Source organism: Botryllus schlosseri, chromosome 5 (genome assembly GCF_051294905.1).
Source record: "Botryllus schlosseri isolate E-star chromosome 5, Bs_hap1, whole genome shotgun sequence".
Lineage (NCBI taxonomy): Eukaryota > Metazoa > Chordata > Ascidiacea > Stolidobranchia > Styelidae > Botryllus > Botryllus schlosseri.
Window position 1 is genome coordinate 25,716,207 of NC_137240.1, and position 18,428 is coordinate 25,734,634.

General features: G+C 38.9%; 1 protein-coding gene across 1 annotated transcript; it reads left to right on the top strand.

Annotated features, from left to right (window-relative positions):
* Positions 1–1,108: 1,108 nt before the first annotated feature.
* LOC145439515 (uncharacterized) lies at positions 1,109–17,206 on the top strand. Its single transcript, XM_080317000.1, has 16 exons — positions 1,109–1,345; positions 2,685–2,834; positions 3,479–3,632; positions 5,170–5,273; positions 5,649–5,837; positions 6,597–6,752; positions 6,843–6,950; positions 7,021–7,110; positions 7,303–7,360; positions 8,544–8,744; positions 9,535–9,576; positions 9,637–9,689; positions 10,889–11,018; positions 11,930–13,329; positions 14,630–14,755; positions 16,886–17,206. The coding sequence occupies exons 1-16, from the start codon at positions 1,244–1,246 to the stop codon at positions 17,018–17,020; spliced, it is 3,198 nt and encodes a 1,065-aa protein (XP_080173126.1). The 5' UTR covers positions 1,109–1,243; the 3' UTR covers positions 17,021–17,206.
* Positions 17,207–18,428: the final 1,222 nt, after the last annotated feature.

An 18,428-nucleotide genomic window follows, 5' to 3' on the forward strand; every position in this document is an offset into this window, starting at 1 on the left:
AATTCTGCTGCTTTTAGCCGGCTCAGCAGTTCGCTTCTCTGCGTATTCAATCGTGAGTCACGTGTTGCGAATCCATCCGTTGGTTAGTAATCTAAAAATTGTATACAATGGCAGCCTAGGCCAGCATAGCGGTAAAAATAGAAAAAAAACTTCGCCCGCAAGGGCGCAGTCAAGGGCTCCCGCGAATGGATCCACCAAATTCCTTGTCGACATTTAAAGAGAATGCATTATAAGTCAATTATTTTATATGTGCTTGTCAGGTCTCAATAGCAATTTAATGTAATTGAAATTGTAATTGAGCAAAATTTTTGTCAAATTACAATTACAATTACAATTACACAAAATAAAAATGTTTCAATTACAATTACATTACAATTACATTGAAAAATGTAATTAATTACATTCAATTACAATTACAAATTACAATTGATCCAACTCTGATATATACATATATATATAATCATATATATATGTATATAATTGTATATATATCATTGCTCTAAACAGTGTCATTGGTCCATATCTCCAGGTTTAGGTATCAAGACTGATAGACGAAATACCAATAATGGCTAACTTTACTATTCTTCGAAGTTACAATGAAATGTTTGTCTTGGTCGTCCCAGCTAGTCTTGAGTCATATCACTTGGTTCGAGTCATGCACAATGACTCGAGTATAAGTCCAGTCAATATTACACAAATTGACTCGAGTAGTGGCATTACAACCCTGCTCGCGACAGGCATTTCGCTGTGACTCCGAAGAATAGTAATAGCTACCACATTATCGGTATTTCGTCTATCAGAACTAGTGTTTGTAAAATAGGCTCAGAAATGTGTAAAAAGTGAGTTGGACAGCATTGAATTCGAAAATGAACAATGGACTGCGTGGCTCGGTCTCGAACCGTTGAACCCTGATTTGAACTCGGACTTGACTTGGCGGAGAATTGAAAATGACTCGACTTGACTCGAGTCAAAACTGTAAAAATAGAATTCACTTATGACTCGGGACCGTGTGATTTGGTTACTGCTCTGCTGAATCTGATTCTGATGAGATCCGACTCAACCGTAGCGGATTACGTCACAATTTACATATGACGATTTGTTGTTGTCGTCGTCTGCACTCTGCTTCCCCGAGCAGTTGTTTCTGTTGTTACCGTGCTCGTGCCGTACGACGTACATATAGATTGTTCGTCGGATTCATCGGCAGCTTACATTGAAGACTACTGAGGAACTACTGGTTTCGGTTATGGAGGATCCTTGCATATTTTTCATCAAGTTTCCGTCGATTCAAAAGCTATGCCATGTCGTGGTAAAGATAGAGAATCATAAGAATCTGCCACAAAATCAGGTACCGGGAAGCTGTAGTCCTACTGTTATTGGTTTTGCGACTTATTGGTGATTCATTGAGCATAATATTTCATGACTATATACCAAACACTTGAATCCTGTACTCAGAGGTGGTCAGTGTGCAAACAGGACAATTCTACTTCAAGAAGATTTCCCTACTTACGGTTACCGGCATACTCCTCCCTCGAGTGGTTATGTTTGAGACTACTGTTTCTACTGAACGTGTTCAGTTTTATGGGTGAAACTATAGGCCTAGAATCCTTACATTGCTACTTAGTTGGAAATCAATATTTCTGCTTCTATTTAATTGGAAATTTACAATGTCACGCTCACGCCCATTTCTACTTCGGTATCAAGTTGATATTAATACTATCAACCAGTGTTGGGATGACTCGAATGGTATAATCCAAAACTGCAACACCAATGGGTTGTGGGTTCGAGTTCGACCGAGGTCAACTCCACAGAATTCCTACCTAAGTGTTGGAGGTTCATCTAGGCTCCTCCTCGCCATCTCATCCGTGTAAGCGGTGTTTTATAAAAGCCTATAAGTGGGCCACGCTACAATTCGGCAGCTACGGAATAAACAGGAAGAAAATTGGCCCGGTGTAAATTACCATAGTAGTCGACACACATCATGAATACCTCAATACAAACAAACCTTTACCAAACCTCTCGTATGATTTAAATCGAGCGAATAGAATTTATGCGTTTATATTCTCACGGATGTGTAGATCGGCAGTGTATTGTACCTTGTCAATTTGTTTCAACTTCTCGAGGCTTCGTATTCGATCCTCTGTTTTGACTGATGATAACAGGCTGTAACATGGAGCAATACCGTTACTCACATATTTTATTAGCAGTTCTACTTGTGCGTGAGCGATGGAATGCCTTTTTGCATGTATATTTACCTTGATATTCGTTATTTGATTCAAGATAAATGGCTAATTAATGTGTCTTTCACAAAGCAAGCAAAATGTAATGACTCAGCATCATCACTCATACTTCGAAAATTCAATTTGACTTGATTTGTGACTTGATTCGTGACTTGACTTGACTCGAGTCACCTTAAAAAATGAGTGACATGACTTGAGTCACCTTCCAAAATCAATTGACTTGACTGAACTCGAGTCAAAATGTGCAATGACTTGAGATGACTCGTGACTCGAAGGCCTAGTGACTTGATCCCAACACTGCTATCAACCATGACTACTTTGATCACGTCTGCTTCCTATACTTCATTCCTTCAATGTTTTTGAATTGGCATGCACGCACACCTGTATTGTACGCACAGCCGTACAGGTATTGATAATCACCGTATGTCAAATGTCATTCAATTTCAGACCCTCAAGTGTCGTCAGTTTTTATTCTTATGTCGCGATGTGCTTGCAAGTCCGAATGTGTATGACGGCGCCTTGTTGGATGTTGTCATGAGTCTTACTGCTTTTAAAGAAAAGAAATTAATGCCATTTTGTGAAAAGCTGGGTTTGAAGGTGAGGCAGACGTATGTCCTAGACTCGTGCCTATAGTTCATGGCTCATCCAGACCAATGCTATATTCTGTTGTTCAATAGCTCTAGGACAGTGATTGTTAACCTTTAGTAACTTACGCTAATCTGCAACCCTTCGTGGAACTCCTAATTTCATTGAGACTGGCTCGAGGAATACTGGTTATGAACGACTGCTCAAGGATTAATGGCCAGGCTTTAGTTGTACAAATATCTGAAAATGAAAACAACATGACTTGTCTTACTGGATACCTCTCAACATTAACTGATCGAGCATTTCGATTCAGGCGGAGGGATTATAGATATGGACATGGTGACTTTCTATTTGACCGAAACCTTCACTTATGATGGCTAATTTTGGCTATTATTGTAACTTATTCATGTGTTTGTTTGTTTATTATCCTGTGTTGAGAAATTCCTGTTCCGTCCAGCACCAAACCCTGGACTTTCTATTGTGAAACCTTCATCGGGTCACTATAACCGAACAGCTATGTGCCGGTAGTCCTAGTTTCATGGAACGTGCAGCAGTTTTTCGAATAAGCTTGGAACTTTTATCACGATTCATAGTTTCGTAATATATTTATATAGCGAGTGTACAAATTCTCATCTGATGCTAATGGATTTTTGCAGGTTATACATGCAAGCCCCGTTATGCTGAATACTGTTCAAGAATGCTTGACATTCACTTTCCAATTCAAGATGTCTCCCTCTTGGACTAGAGTAGGTCCTTTTCTGGTGAAAGGCTCTGATGTTGCGACATGCGCTGGCAAGCAAGATGCTGTCGGTGAGTAATGTGCTTAAAACCAATTGAGAAATTTAAACGAAAATAGTATTCATGGCTAAATCCATTCCATAGTAATCAGTTGCTTACGTTAAGTACACGTTATTTAACTGTCTTGCTATGTTCTTGAGATGATGCTTGAAAGGGCCACATTAGAATAGGGTCGTGAAAAATATTTTGCTATCGCCAAACAACATCTATTGTTAAGTCATGAATACAGTCGATAGTAAGATTTGAGTAGAGTAGTCATTCTTGGTACTCAGGTATGGGTAGAGGTTATATCGTACATTTCTACTTTATTACACGTAGAAGTAGTGATATTCAAAGGCCTGGATAAGTTCTCAAGTAGTTTGAAGTTAGTCAATTGGGAGCATTTTCACATTCCTCGTTCACCTGTTGTGACAATGCTGGATAAACAGTTTGCCAAATTTGTAATGAATGTTAACTGAGGAATACATGACGCTCACCCAATTAAAACAACATTGCAATCTCAAGAAGATTGTGAAATATTTTGATGAGTCAAAGTAATCTTTTGAAAGATTTCTTTAGTCTTCTGGTGGGTGTCTGACAGGGTTGTAATGACTCGAGTCACGATTTTCTGATGACTAGACATGACTCGAGTCATTTTCTCAGAATACGGAAATGACTCGACTTGGACTCGAGTCATTGTGCATGACTCGAACCAAGTCATATGACTCGAGACACATACGACCAAGACCGACATTTCATTATAATTTCAAAAAATGGTAAAGTAACCACACTATTGGGATTTCATCTGTTGGTAGTGTTACTTGAAAATGCGACCAGAAACTGCTAAAAATGGGGAATATTAGTACCGTATATTATAAATGTGAACCATTTGATATCACTAAACAGAGTAAATAAAGGGGGTTTAACAAGACTTAAACTGGAAACTGAGCAGTCAACGCAACACTCACACTCGAGTCATAGTAGGCTACCATGACTCAGACTCAATCCTCTGCTCGATGACTTGGACTCCTTGGTGAATTGAGAATGACTCGACTTGACTCGAGTCAAAACTATAAAAGTGAGATTGACTTGTGACTCGTGGCCTCGTGATTAGGTTACAACCCTGGCATCGGATTTCAAAGACTTATGCAAGTCTTCCTATCTTTTCATTGTATTGCAGTCTTGTGGTGTTTTGAAATGATAAAAATTCTACAAAAACTGTACTGAACTTAAAAGCATACCGTAAGCACTTGATAGAAAGCTATTTCGCTGGTAATCGGTCTTTGAAAACTGTTACATTTGATGTTACCATAATAAAATCTTGAAATTGACATTGTCACGTTGAACAGGGCGTTTCTGGGTTAGTAACTATTATTTGCATGCATATACTAATCTTCCCATCTTGGAGTTGCTATTCTAATTGGTGTCACTGAGCAAAGCATTTTGGTAAGCCCTGCATCGTAAGACGAAGCAAATGTGGGCTGAAAACGAAATGGGCTGAAAATGAAAGACTGAATGTCCAATTCTTCAACATAGTTTGATTTTGTTCACTTGAAATTACATTTTCTAGATTTCAGCGCAACAGTGTCCCATGAGCAAATAACACTGACAGTGATGCCACATGCAATCAGGAATCCACCACCAACGCTCGAAGACTTCAGTATCTGTTTCCAGGTATATATTGAGTGGTATTATTCTGTTACTAACTGCAATATTTGAATTTATTTATATTTGCCTAACCGAATCATCCACGAAATTGCACCATTGCTATAGCTTGTGAAGTATCACACTGTATCTGGTCTGTTGATTCCATTGCCAAATTTAGAATACAGCGTTTCAGTAATAAGGCTCAGTATTAACTGCTTTCATGCCACCAAACAATGCGTGTGGATTGCAAACATTCTGGTTGCTCTTTTTAATATTTTTTGATATAACAATAAGGATGGCGTGAAATTTTCCACTATCATCAAGGGGGGGGGGGGGTGTCGAAAAAAACTTTGAGAACCACTGTCATAGAGCCTTTCCAATCGAAATTCTGCATCTTGGTAGGCGCTTCAGAACTTTCGTCATGACAATCAAGATAGCATAGAAGAATATTCCATATATCAAAGTTGGTGCCACATCATGCCAAGTATGAAGCGCGGTCAACTTGTGAAGGTGACTCGAACCATCCCACAAAGAGAATATGATTCACCATTTACGGATTATGCCGGACTGAAGAAATACTGGAGAAATCATGTAAGATATTTGAACAATTCATTTATTACAAAATGCTTCTGTTAATAATCTTCTAGCTCCCACAGACCTAATATGATATTTTTTAAATTTCCCCATCTTTATAAAAATTTCGATATTTTTAAAGTTGTACGATAGCTTAAAACGCGAGTAAAAAAGTTTGGCAATTAATGATTAGTAGAATTGAAGAGGTGGTCTTCAAGTGGTCTTGGAATAAAATTATTTATTATATTAGGATCAAAGCAAAGTTTTGTACTGTTGCATCTATACTATACATCAGGAGTTCTTAAAATAGTGTTCATGGACCCATTGAAGTCGTGGACTAGTTTTAGGGGGTCAATGAAAGGCCAATAATAAACTACGACTGTAAATGTACATATTGCTACGCCTATACGGCAACTGTCCTCATTTTTGACTGACGACATTTTTAGCGTTCACCCACGGGCCATAAGCAAAATGGTCAATAGACTACTCCAAGTCTGTTATGACACTATCTTTTCATTATATCACAATCTTGTGGTATCTTGAACTGATAAAAATTTCAATAAATGACTGTCTGACCTATATTTAGTAATCAGGTACCGTACTGTAGCTTTGTGAGCGACAGACCTCTGGAATCTGGAGGCTTGATAAATGATGACCTGTTTTTAGTCATCAGCATCCCAAATTTCGCGGTTAGGGGCCCACGCATCCGCAAAAAAATATGAAGCTCCGCTGTAGAAAAAGGGTTAAGAAACACGGGTTTACATAAACTGTTTGCAGCATGGTATAAAGCTTCCAGATACTGACAACGGCATGCTGTATGGAAGTGTCCATTTTAAACTGATTGGACCACAACTCTTCACCTACCCATTGTGCGGCCTCCGTACCAGAGATATTCAAACATTGCCACGTTGTGATGGACCTGCCATTATCAAGGTAAGTTTCACAAACGCCTATTTTTTCATATGTGCTCCTTCTTTGTTTTTCTTGTATTGTAAGAGATGAGTTTAGTTTTGGCATTTACAGGACTTCATGGCTGCTGTCAATTTGAGATTGGATCGGATTTGCGGATTCAAAATGTTAATCACTTCGAAGCCTTGTTATGCCAGCAGCAGTCTAAATGAGGTTTCCCAGGTAATTCTTGGATTTTTATCGGTAAAATCTTGCTCTGTCTTTATTTTGAAGTAATCTCTTCCGTCAATAGATTGCGCCAGAGAATTTCCACAATGTTACAACCAATCCAAAATTGAAGCCTCTACCTCCGCCCAAGAATGCTCCTGCTTGCATTTACCCGGTGAATATTGATACTACAGATCATTGGATTTATCTACAATGTACAAGTACAATGCATTGATTGCAATTTTATGTGACTTACTGTTACCAGAATTTGCAGAACTCAGTAGAAGTAGTTCTGTAATGTATCTGCCATATGCAAAGTGCTGGTGCTACCCAGTAATATGTTGTTATAAATTTGGTATTCTTTCAGAGAAATGATCAAGATATTATTTTACCATCTCAAGTCGACACCTCAGAGAGCAAGCCAGGTAATCGATCTTTTAATTTTTCCGATTTTTACTATAGTCAGCCTGCTAGTAATGGATTTATACACTGATCCTATTATCGAGAGTTTTTTGTTGAGGGTACTGTTTGCAATAATCCGGAAGAGCTACTCTTCTAGAATATAGTTTTGCCTTCCTTACATTCATGTAGAGCAGGGGTGTCAAACTCAAATTGCCTCGTGGGCCGGATTCAAACCACCAACTAGCTCGCGGGCCGCACCATACAACTGATCCCAGAATGTTACCATGAAATGGTCTGGCGGGCCGGATGCGGCCCGCGGGCCGTATGTTTGACACCCGTGATGTAGAGACTTCCCACTTCAGGTACATTCGGGATCTTGATTTTTAACCACTTCACCGGACAGTAAGATTTAATACTTGTGGTTGCACCTCGAACTTTCACACAAGACCCACTTTAATATAGAGTAAATTGCGTTGAGCTCAACAGAATTACCGTAATCTATGATATTTTGTACACGGATTTAACTTACACTGGCCATAGTTAATGTAATTGGCAAAGATATAGGCTAATATATATAAATATTGGTTCGGGGTGATGACATATCGACCTCACCTACCAACATATCCTTCCTTAAATCCATTGTGCATGTCTCTTATATACACCCTCCAAGGTGGAAGTCTGATTAAAAGATTACTCCAAATCTTTTCGGCACCCTCCAACTTTTTGTTGTGTCGCAATCCTGTGGTGTTTTGATTTGATAAAAATTTCAATAATCATGATTATTTGATGATGATTTTCATGTAAATATATAACTCCTAATGGTTCTGTTATACCAGTAATATTATGGTATCTCACAGCTAGAGTCTCGATTAGTGCCGCAATGCATGATTTAGCCTAAACAACATTTGGACTAGAGATATGCTATATACTGCTGTGCTGTATACTATCTGTTCATGACATCGCATTGTGTCTTATCACATTGTACATTGTGTGTGACTTGTTCAGATGAAAAATATAACCCAACGATATTATTATATTATATATTATACTATATACTAATGCTAAATCAATGCAGAATATGGCATATCATACATTTTGTAAGATGTTCAGACACTAACTAGTGGTGCAGGTTAGCAGTAAATAGAATTACTAGACGGCTCTGGGAGGATTGTAATACGGGACAAAGAAATATTCTCTGTTTTGTAGGTGCAGAGAAAGATGTAATACCCTCAAGCCAACTATCCGAGCGTAACCAACACAGAATTGTGTTGAAAAATCTGCCATTGAACAGTGACGGAAAATACATACCGACATTTGGTATCAGGAAGAAAGCTGTTGCCGTGTCTAGCACAAGCAATTGTGCGCGGAAAATAGATTTCAATGTGACAAAAAAGAAACCCAGCGCCAGTAAGTTATTTAAGATATTAAAATTGTTTTTTTACCATTTTTAAGCATTTTTGATTTTTCTCACAATCTAGAATTTGATGGGTTTTCCTGTCTTATTTGGTGGCTGTAAAAGAGGGGTTTCAAAAATGAGCATTAAGGGTGTTAAAATACTATGTTTTCAAATTTCATCGGCCCACTTGTTGAGTCGACAAGTTGCATGAAAAAGCGTTTTACACCAAATTTGGCTCAATTCCAACAAGTAGAAGCCGAGATCAACTGAAATTTCGGCCATTTTCGGAAATAATATAGTCTTTACAGTGGCACTATGAAAGGCCCTGGTCAAGGTGGTAATGTATGAAAAATGCGTCACTCTCCCTTCAGGCATGCGATTGTTTACAAAACGGGCAGAAATTTCAATTGGGTTGCCTACGGCTTCTACTGGTTCGAATTGAACCAAATTTGGTGTGCACCCTTTTAGGGGCACCTGACGATATCTAACAAGTGAAATTTTGAAAAATTGTTTTATTGAACACCCCTAATGACCAATGAGCATGGATCTGTATTACTGTAAAGCGATAGTCCGGATTTTAGTCATATTTTAATAGCGTTTTAGCGAATTTGGATTTAGATTGAGGCGTGAAATTACGGGGTGTTTTAAATTTTATTCGAATTGGAGCTGACGACTGCTGACGTGTCGTGGATTATTAGAATTAGACACATATTGCAAGAATATTTGTTTGCTTAGTTATTTCCTCATTGTTGCAAAGTCATTTGAAGAAACTCAGTCATATGTGCTGTGTCTTTTCTCCAGATCTTGTCAGGAAGTATTCCACACCGAATCGGCCTATGAAAGGTGATATGCCTGTTGCTAATGATCTTTAGATATCTAATTTCTATATTTCCTTTACTACAGATGCCATTTACGCGTCTGCTACTGTCTCGAGAGAGCAAAAGACACCACAACAGGTATCAGTAACTAAATACACGCACAATTGCACATATTTTCAAGTGAGGCAGGATAATGGGCAGGAAAATTCCTAGCTTTTTCAAGGTTCTGCGCAATTTTTATACAACAAATTTAGAATGCAAAATTAGAAGCTCTGTGTAAGCAATCTGAAACGTAATCCGAAATCAAAGTAAAAAACTCATTTCTAAAGACTGTAACTATACTCTTTCAATGATGTTGATGTTGTCATAATCCGAAAGTACAGAAAAGTTCGGATGTCTAGAATAATATTCTGTAGTATGTATGATGTCAATTTCATAGTAACATTTATTCTTCGAAACTTTTCGCTTGACTCTGGTCAGGAAGTATCATCCACATAAATGTAGAAAATCGAACAGCTATTGAGGACGTTAATTCGATGTTAGCGGTATTGTTACGATATCACAATAAGAATCAAGTTATGATGCTGCCCTAGTGACAAAATGTATACAACAAATAGAGAGGGTCAAGTAGGCTTGCTCGATTTTTGCAATCCTGAATTGTAACCGAGTATGTGATTCAAAATTATATAATAATACAATTCAATTCTATCATCATTAATAATTTCATCATTTCAATGCATCACAAGGCTGCGTTACAATGAAAGATAGGAAGTTGTCGAAACTACTAGGAGTAGTCTTTGAAATTAGAGACCCACCTGGGCCTAGGCGATGTAAAAAGGAGGCATGCACACTGAATGAAAGTAAAAGAAGATAAAATGAAAGAACACGCGACAAAATGTCAGATCGTGGTCCGGTAAACTTGGTGGATGACTAGTATTGATATAATGCATGTAAGAGCGGCATCTTTTTGAATTCACCCTTTTAAATCTTTTCGAATTGTGACACCTTATCTTTATCTGCAACAAAACCTACATCTGTGACAATCAACAGTTATAACACTCGAGATTATAGGATGTTGATCATTTTATATTCTTTTGTTACTTTTCATTCAAGTGTGCATGCCTCTCATGTAGGCCTACATGTTATAGGCCAAGGTGGGTGTCTGATTGCAAGACTAATCATTTTCATCATTTCGACACCCTATCTTATCGTTATTTGCAATCTTGTGACGATTTGAAATGGTGAAATTATATTAAACAAACCAGAACCAGATAGTCTTTGTTAATACTATGTTATCAATATCATGTATCGTTCCTAATGGTTTTTTGTCTCCTAAGGATGCCGTAAACATGAATGACAGCGGATATTGCGCCGATGATACGCCCATTGCAAGCAATGAAAACAGGAATAAAGTCACGCCGGCAAAGAAATTGCAACCAAAAAAATTGCATTTTGGTCCTGGCTCAAGTAAGTATCTCTTTTTCGGTAATAAGTCAAAATTTCTGGAAATGAAAATTTATTTTGCGCTAGTGTCGTTGTAAATCGTAACATATCAATGGAAATTTAATTGGCCAATCTAATCTGGTGGATAAACAAACTCGCAAAATCAGCGAGAAGAGCTTCTTGGAGGTACAGAACTTCAATATACAACTGATTAGTATATTCATATTGAAATGAACCCGAATATTTTCGGCTTTCACTTGTAAGGGGTAATTGTCAGCAAGTAGCAGAGAATTGGAATGAACATTCTGTATCAACAATCGTATCACAAAATATAACATCACTAGCCTGGAATTTCAAATGAATGGCGCAAAGAGAGAGCTGAAGCTGAATGTCTCTCTCTCTCTTTGCCCCGATTATTCGGAATTTCATGCCGGTGACGTCATATTTTGTGATATAATTGGTGATATACAATGTTCTATCCAATTCTAGTTTCTGACGATTACCCCCGACGAGTGTGAGCTGAAAATATTCGGGTTCATTTCAATATGAATATATTATTCAAAATCAGCGAGAGTTGTTGCTGAGTTGTCAAATTAGTTTCCAAATTTGCCCGAGAATGAGCAAGAGTGTCAATTCTAAGGCGGGTTTTCAAGCTATTTTAAGCTGAATAAGGGAATGATGATTTGAATAGTTGGTTATGACGGTTTTGCTAGCCTAAATATACATTCGTCGCCACTAACAGTTAATTTATCAGCAAGAATTGTCAAATCGCAGCATAGGAAAAATAGAGTACAAAGCTACGAACGTTACTGGAAATAACACATTTCCGAAGTCATGATCGGTACTTGACTATCAACGATGACTATTGTGTCTAACTCTAGTTACTGGGCATTTTTGTAATTTAACAATGTGAAGATATGCTTTTGATTTGTCAGTTGCGTCGAATATTCCGGATGTTGATCTGTCTGTGAAAATGAAGCAGTTGCAAGCGAGACACAGAAGACTGTTCCCGAGCGTAGGACCTGCAAAGAACGCCAGTATCAATTCGTCAGTCATTTCGACAAATGATATTGGTTGTGTCGGATCTGAAAAAACAACGCAAGCTCCGCCGTTGAGAATTCTCAAAAATCATGCCTTCGATCAACTTTTCTCAAAAGCCGGCAGTGGCGGGGCAGGGAAAATCTGCGAGGTTTCGGATGTCAAAACTTCTCCTACTCCTAAATTGAAAGTGATGAAAAATCATCAGTTTGACAAGCTTTTTTCCAAAGCCGGTGATAGGAATGCGAGGAATGCTCCAGATATCGAAATATCCCAACCTCCCGACTTGAAAGTGATGAAAAATCATCAATTTGACAAACTTTTCTCCAAAGCCGGTGATAGCAATTCCGGAAACGTTTCAGATATCAAAGTGTCCGATGTCCATTTGAACGTGATGAAGGATCACAAATTCGATAAACTCTTCACCAAGGCAGGGGATCAACCAGAAGTGAAACCAGGACATGAGAGGGGCGTGTCAGAATCACATCATTCCCAATGGGAAATTCTACAAAATCACAAATTCGATCAACTCTTTGCCAAAGCCGGCGATTGTCACACGTCTCGTGTGAGCTGTTCTTCAAATGAAGATAAACCGGAGTCTCCAATTGCGACATCGAAAAATCATGATGACAGCGGCATTGATCCGGGGCATACGTCTCCACCGAAAATGATTCCCAAATTTTTCAAGTCTATCAACTCTAATTCGAGCGACAACGTTCCAGAATTACTAAGAACTCGAAATTGCACGCATGATGAAATCCATAAAAACTCCTGTGTGCAAAGCAGCGGTAGTTTTCAGAATGGCAATGCTACTTATACAAGAATCTTTGAAGGCGAAAATTCAACGAAATCAAGCGTTACTTCAGCTTTTCTTCACCGCAACGCTACAAGTTCCACTTTAGAGCCACATCTCTTCGACTGTGACAGCTCATCTGAAACTACTCCCTCCCGTTCTACAAAATCGAGATGCTTTACCTCCGATTGTAGTTCATTCAACGCTACAAGTTCCACTGAAAAGCCTTTATTTGACAAACCATCTGAAACCACTCCCTCCAGTTCTACATTTCGTATTAGCGAAACACATATAAACTTCAAACAAATTATATACAAGAATATGCAAGTATCTCAAGAAAGCGCTGCACCTAAAATAAACGAGAACGCAACTGCATCCACCTCGACCTTTGATCGTGATAGGCCGAAGTACAACTTCGATGACGTGGTCAAGCGTTTCCAAAGTGAGGGTCGATGGGATGTTAAATGGGACACTCCGCAAGATAGAACGTGGTCAAAAAAGCAAGTAAGTCTCCTAAAAATGATTGGTTTAATGCCGGTTGCTCATAATTATATATTTATTCCAGTAATAGATTACGTTCATATTGACACAAAACCGAATATTTTTAACTGACACTGGTCAGGGGTGATCGTCAGCGACTAGTAGAGAATTGAAAAAAAATTGTGTATCAACAACCGTATCACCAAATATGACGTAGGTCATATATTCAGCCTCTGTACCAGGGCGAGTTAAACAGTGGTTTTCAATGTGGAGTAATCAGCTTCCCAAATAGGCAAAGGTGCACAGTTTTTTCATCTTTCCAAACTTAAAGGTGGGCCACGACCATAAAAACGTGGGGAATCGCCGAAGTAAAACAAAATGCTAGTGGCATCTCTTTGAATGGAAGTTAGCCCTGTGAACCTCATCTGAAGTGTCTTTAATAGTGTTGTTTTTCGTTTGTAACCATGGATTTACGATTACACATCAATACTGTGACGATGTCAGTCTATAGCAGGGGATTGCCAACCAGTTTCCCACTGGCCAGATGTGTACGAGGGTGTTTTAAGCGGCCAGCATGGTAGTTTTCGAAATAGGTTATATAATCAAAAAGCTTGCAAGCTCAACCAGAAATTTTGTTGACAAAATTTGGGATATAGTCAAACACTCCCGAAAATATATGAATAAATGCGCCCAAGTTACAGAATTGAGTCGAACTTTTTTCACAATTATAAGAGAACGGAATAGTACTGGTATCACTTGAGTCCGTTGGCAGGCCTCAGTATAGTGGTGTGCACGTGCAGCATGCAGGACCGTCATTTCAGCGCCAGCCATCTCCAAGCCAGGAAACATCAATAAAAATAATAATCTTGGCCAACCAAAATGATTGATGCGTGTTGGCCAAAGCCGTCGATATATATAGATATATCTCCGGGCGCCAAATACTCCTTTCCTTGCATTCTGAACACCAAGGCGCAAATACGACCTGGAATATATGAAATATATGCAACCCCGGTGTTATTGATCGAATTCATCCGTTAACTTTGGAATATTTTCGCAACTCTCGCAGCTAGAACGTTAAGGCACACTGATTTCTCATGACATAAACGTGAGCGATTTTGGTGCGCCGTCTTGCGCTCTCCGCTACCTAATCAGGCTTGCTCATATAGGACTGCTGAAAAGGGTCATCAAGTGGCCCGCGCCGTCGTTTGGAAAACTGTATGTTGGCCAGTGGCCACCTCTGCTTCCAATCTGAAAATCCTGTTACCGATGAATCAAGCTTTAATGTAATGTAAGCTATTTTGCCTAATATGCTTCGATTGATCAGGATGGAAATATTGCGATACCCGCCAAAAAGAGATTGGGGAATGGGACGGGTTGCACGAGCACATCTGTGAAAAGATCAAGAATCGTACAAGATGTGAATATGGAATACATGGCACTGTCAGGAAATGTAAGTCGTGAGCTCTTTTGAGTACTGCTTGAAAGTCTAAAATCTTGTTAAATGGATTTGTAACGAGAATATACATCGGTCTCCGTTGCTGCATAGAAAGATCAGGGTTGTAACAAAGTTACAAGATTCCGAGTCAGAAGTCAATCTTACTCTTATAGTTTTGGCTCGAGTCAAGTCGAGTCATTCAATTCACCACCGAGTCAAGTTCGAGTGAGGGTGAAAGGGTCTGGTCCGAGTTGTAGTGCTGAGACCAGTGTTAGGATCAAGTCACTCGATTTTTGAAGGTGACTCGAGTCGATTCACTCGATGACTCGGTGGCATGAGTCGCTATTAATTCTGAATCGAGTAAGGAGTATTGTGGTAATTATACCTGCAATGCGGCGCTGAATGGCTCACATAGGCTATAAGTAGAACTGCTAAACTGTGTCGGTAACTGTCAGTCGAATAAATGATAAAATATGAAACGTCAGAAAGTTGAAACAAATTCCTCTGATGCAATTCCCTTACACATCCATACAATACAAATTAAGCCTGTACAGTAGGGTTGTTCAAAAAAAACTTTTTTTGCCAAATCTCACTCGCCTAATGACTAAATCGTCAGGTTGCCAAGAAAACGATGCACACCAAATTTGACTCAATTTCAACCAGTCAAGGCCGTGCAATCTTGAATTGAAATTTTCAATTTATCAATAAAAATTTAAAAAAAAATCTCAAATTTTTCTGTCAACCCCATGAAATTGTTAAGCTGTCTTCAAAGACGATGCAAAACAAATTTGAGTCAATTCCGACTTGTAGAAGCGGAGTTATTCGCGTTTTTCGTTGATAATTGTCGGATTATCCTTGATCCGGGGATTATCAACGAAAAACTCAAATAGTTCCGCTTCTACTAGTCGAAACTGACTCAAATTTGTTTTGCATCGTCTTTGAAGACAGCTCAACAATTTCATGGGGTTGACAGAAAAATTTGAAAATTTTTTTTTTTAATTTTTAATAATAAGTTAAAAATTTCAATTCAAGATTGCACGGCCTTGACCGGTTGGAATTGAGTCAAATTTGGTGTGCATCGTTTTCTTGGACAACCTGACGATTTAGTCACTAGGCGAGTGAGATTTGGAAAAAAAGTTTTTTTTGAACAACCCTACTGTACAGTGTACAGTAGTACGCTAATTGCGGACGTGTAATATAAACTAGATTGAAGTAGATCAATGGTTCCCAACCTTTTTAAACTCCCCTCGACTCCTATCATCAACCCCCCCTCCCCCATATTTACGGATCCGAAAGATAGGACATAGAAACGGAAAGGTATTCACCCAACTCTGATCGCTGGTGAATTGACTGAAAAAATGGGTCATTTTTCTGTAAAACTAGTTTCCGCGACTGCTTTCTGTTGGGTTGACCTGTTTTCAAGATCTAAACACTTAGCTTGCGCTCAATTTATTTGTGACTTACCGATGGAGGCTCAGTAAGACCGGTCCGTGCAATTGTTAAATGACTGGTTTTTGACACAGCGCATACCGTGTCGAGAACATGTACGTATGGGTACGGCGACTTGGTCGACACCGATTACTTGCCAGCTGGAAATTGACTCGGAAATTTTGCTACGAGTCACGAGTCAATCCACATTTTTGAAACGCCGAGTCAAGTCATCTTTTGACTCGACTGTGACTTGAGTCGTCCCAACACTGGTTGAGACTTGAGTCCGAAGTCATGTTCAACTCATTTGCTGCAACTCTGCCTGGGTGATATTGAAAGCCCCGAATTCATAATATACTCATTTGGTTCACTCTTAACCAGAGATGATCAGTATAGAACTACTTTTACTTTGTCGAAGTATTCAAATAGATTTTTGCAACTCTCACTAGATCTTCAAGTGGTGATGAATTATAGACTACTTCTACTTTTAGTTCACTTTTCAGTTGTTTAGGCAAAACTAGGCCTCTGGAGTACTTACTTTTTACGTTGAAATCGCTACTTCTACTTCGACTTGAGTACCAATGATCACTACATTGACCCCCTCTTAAAATAGTTCCTGGCCCGATTTGTCTCGAGTCACATGGCTTAGTTGAGTCATGTGCAGAGCGTACAGGTAGAGTCATTACGATCCGGGTCATAAAACTTAACTTATTTCAGTTGCACAAAGTGAACATCCCCACACTGGCATCGTGGCTGAAGTCGAACGGCGTTGCAGCCACGTCACGCTGGAAGAAGCAAGATCTGGTTGAGAAAGTCAAATTTCAACTGTCAATGTTCGCGGTCAAAAAGTGAGAGACGCTTGCAACTGATTGTGAACTCAACTGCGGCGGCCAAACATCTTGCAGAAGTTTGATGCAAAAAGAACAAACTTTAAAAAAATTTAGAGTTATGTTGTGGATATTTTATTGTGTTCTTTTTTCGTGCAAATTGAGATCAGTATCAGTGACTGGTTATTAATAATTTCATCATTTCAAAACACCACAAGACTGCGATCCAATACCAATAGATAGAGAGATAGGAAGGTGTCAAAACAACTTGTAGTCAAACACCCACTTGGTGCCAGTGGTTCTCAAACAGGGGGCGCGAAGCCGCACTCAATTGAAAATGTGTTCGCGCCGTCACGATTTACCTCCGGCTCATAGTTACTGCTCTGCCTATACTCCGAATTTCAAATTTGAGAATTCTCTCATCAACCGTCATGACCTTCCATGCCATCAAACTATCCTTTCGGATTGCTAGCATTCCGGTTGCTCGATCTTTAATGTTATGAGATATGACAATGAGGGTGGGCGCGAAACTTTTCACTGTCATTAGGGGGGCATGTTTGAGAACCACTGGCCTAGGCCAAGAGTTTTCAACCAGTGGGCCACAGCTGTTGGAAAATTGTAGATTTAGTGAAAATTTAGTCATATTGGTGATGTTATTCGCTAAAAATATTGTCATATTATCAAATGATACGTAGGCTATACCTGAAGCTTTTCAGCCAACTCTGATGAGACGTAGTGAAAGCGAGACGTATGGAGTCGCAATGTACAATCGAAAATTGAAGGGAATAACAACGACTTATTTTGTCTCGTGGCTACGGCCGTGATGACAACCTACGGCTAGCAGCAAAGAAAATAATTTCGATTATATAATAACTGGAAGGTAATGCTGAAGTAACCAAGTATTCCTCCAGGGTCGTATGTTATTTGCTATTCAAGCGGACATCCTGTAATGTCAGACTGAAGTGTATTTGATAGACTTGTGTTAGCCTACTGCTACGGTAGGTGGTTGTAATATAAAAACAGTCATAATTGCATTGGATGAAAAATGGATATAACAATAACGACTGGCGATAAAAAGGAATCATGATGTGTCAATAGGCAAGAATTGATTTCTCGGATCGAGGTCCGGTACTCTCAAGCAAACATGGGTTAATCGCGATTAGTAATCGATTACGACGATTACAGCATTTTCAAGTAATCGCAATCGATTACATTCGAAAAAATTCCGAAGTAATCGTAATCGATTACGACGATTACAGCATTTTCAAGTAATCGCAATCGATTACATTCGAAAAAATTCCAAAGTAATCGTCTACTTCCCACATCTAATCGATTTCTTTGTGAAAGAACGATTACTTTTTATTTGTACAAGTACTAAGACATAAACTGAACAGTGAACATTCTCGAACAAGGAAGATGTATTATACCAGGTA

Bases quoted from the DNA above. Each gene is read 5' to 3' on its own strand.
- LOC145439515 (XM_080317000.1), top strand. From the start codon at position 1,244: ATGGAGGATCCTTGCATATTTTTCATCAAGTTTCCGTCGATTCAAAAG. The intron at 1,346-2,684 runs GTACCGGGAAGC...ATTCAATTTCAG, and splicing joins AGAATCTGCCACAAAATCAG to ACCCTCAAGTGTCGTCAGTT. The intron at 5,274-5,648 runs GTATATATTGAG...GCATCTTGGTAG, and splicing joins ACTTCAGTATCTGTTTCCAG to GCGCTTCAGAACTTTCGTCA.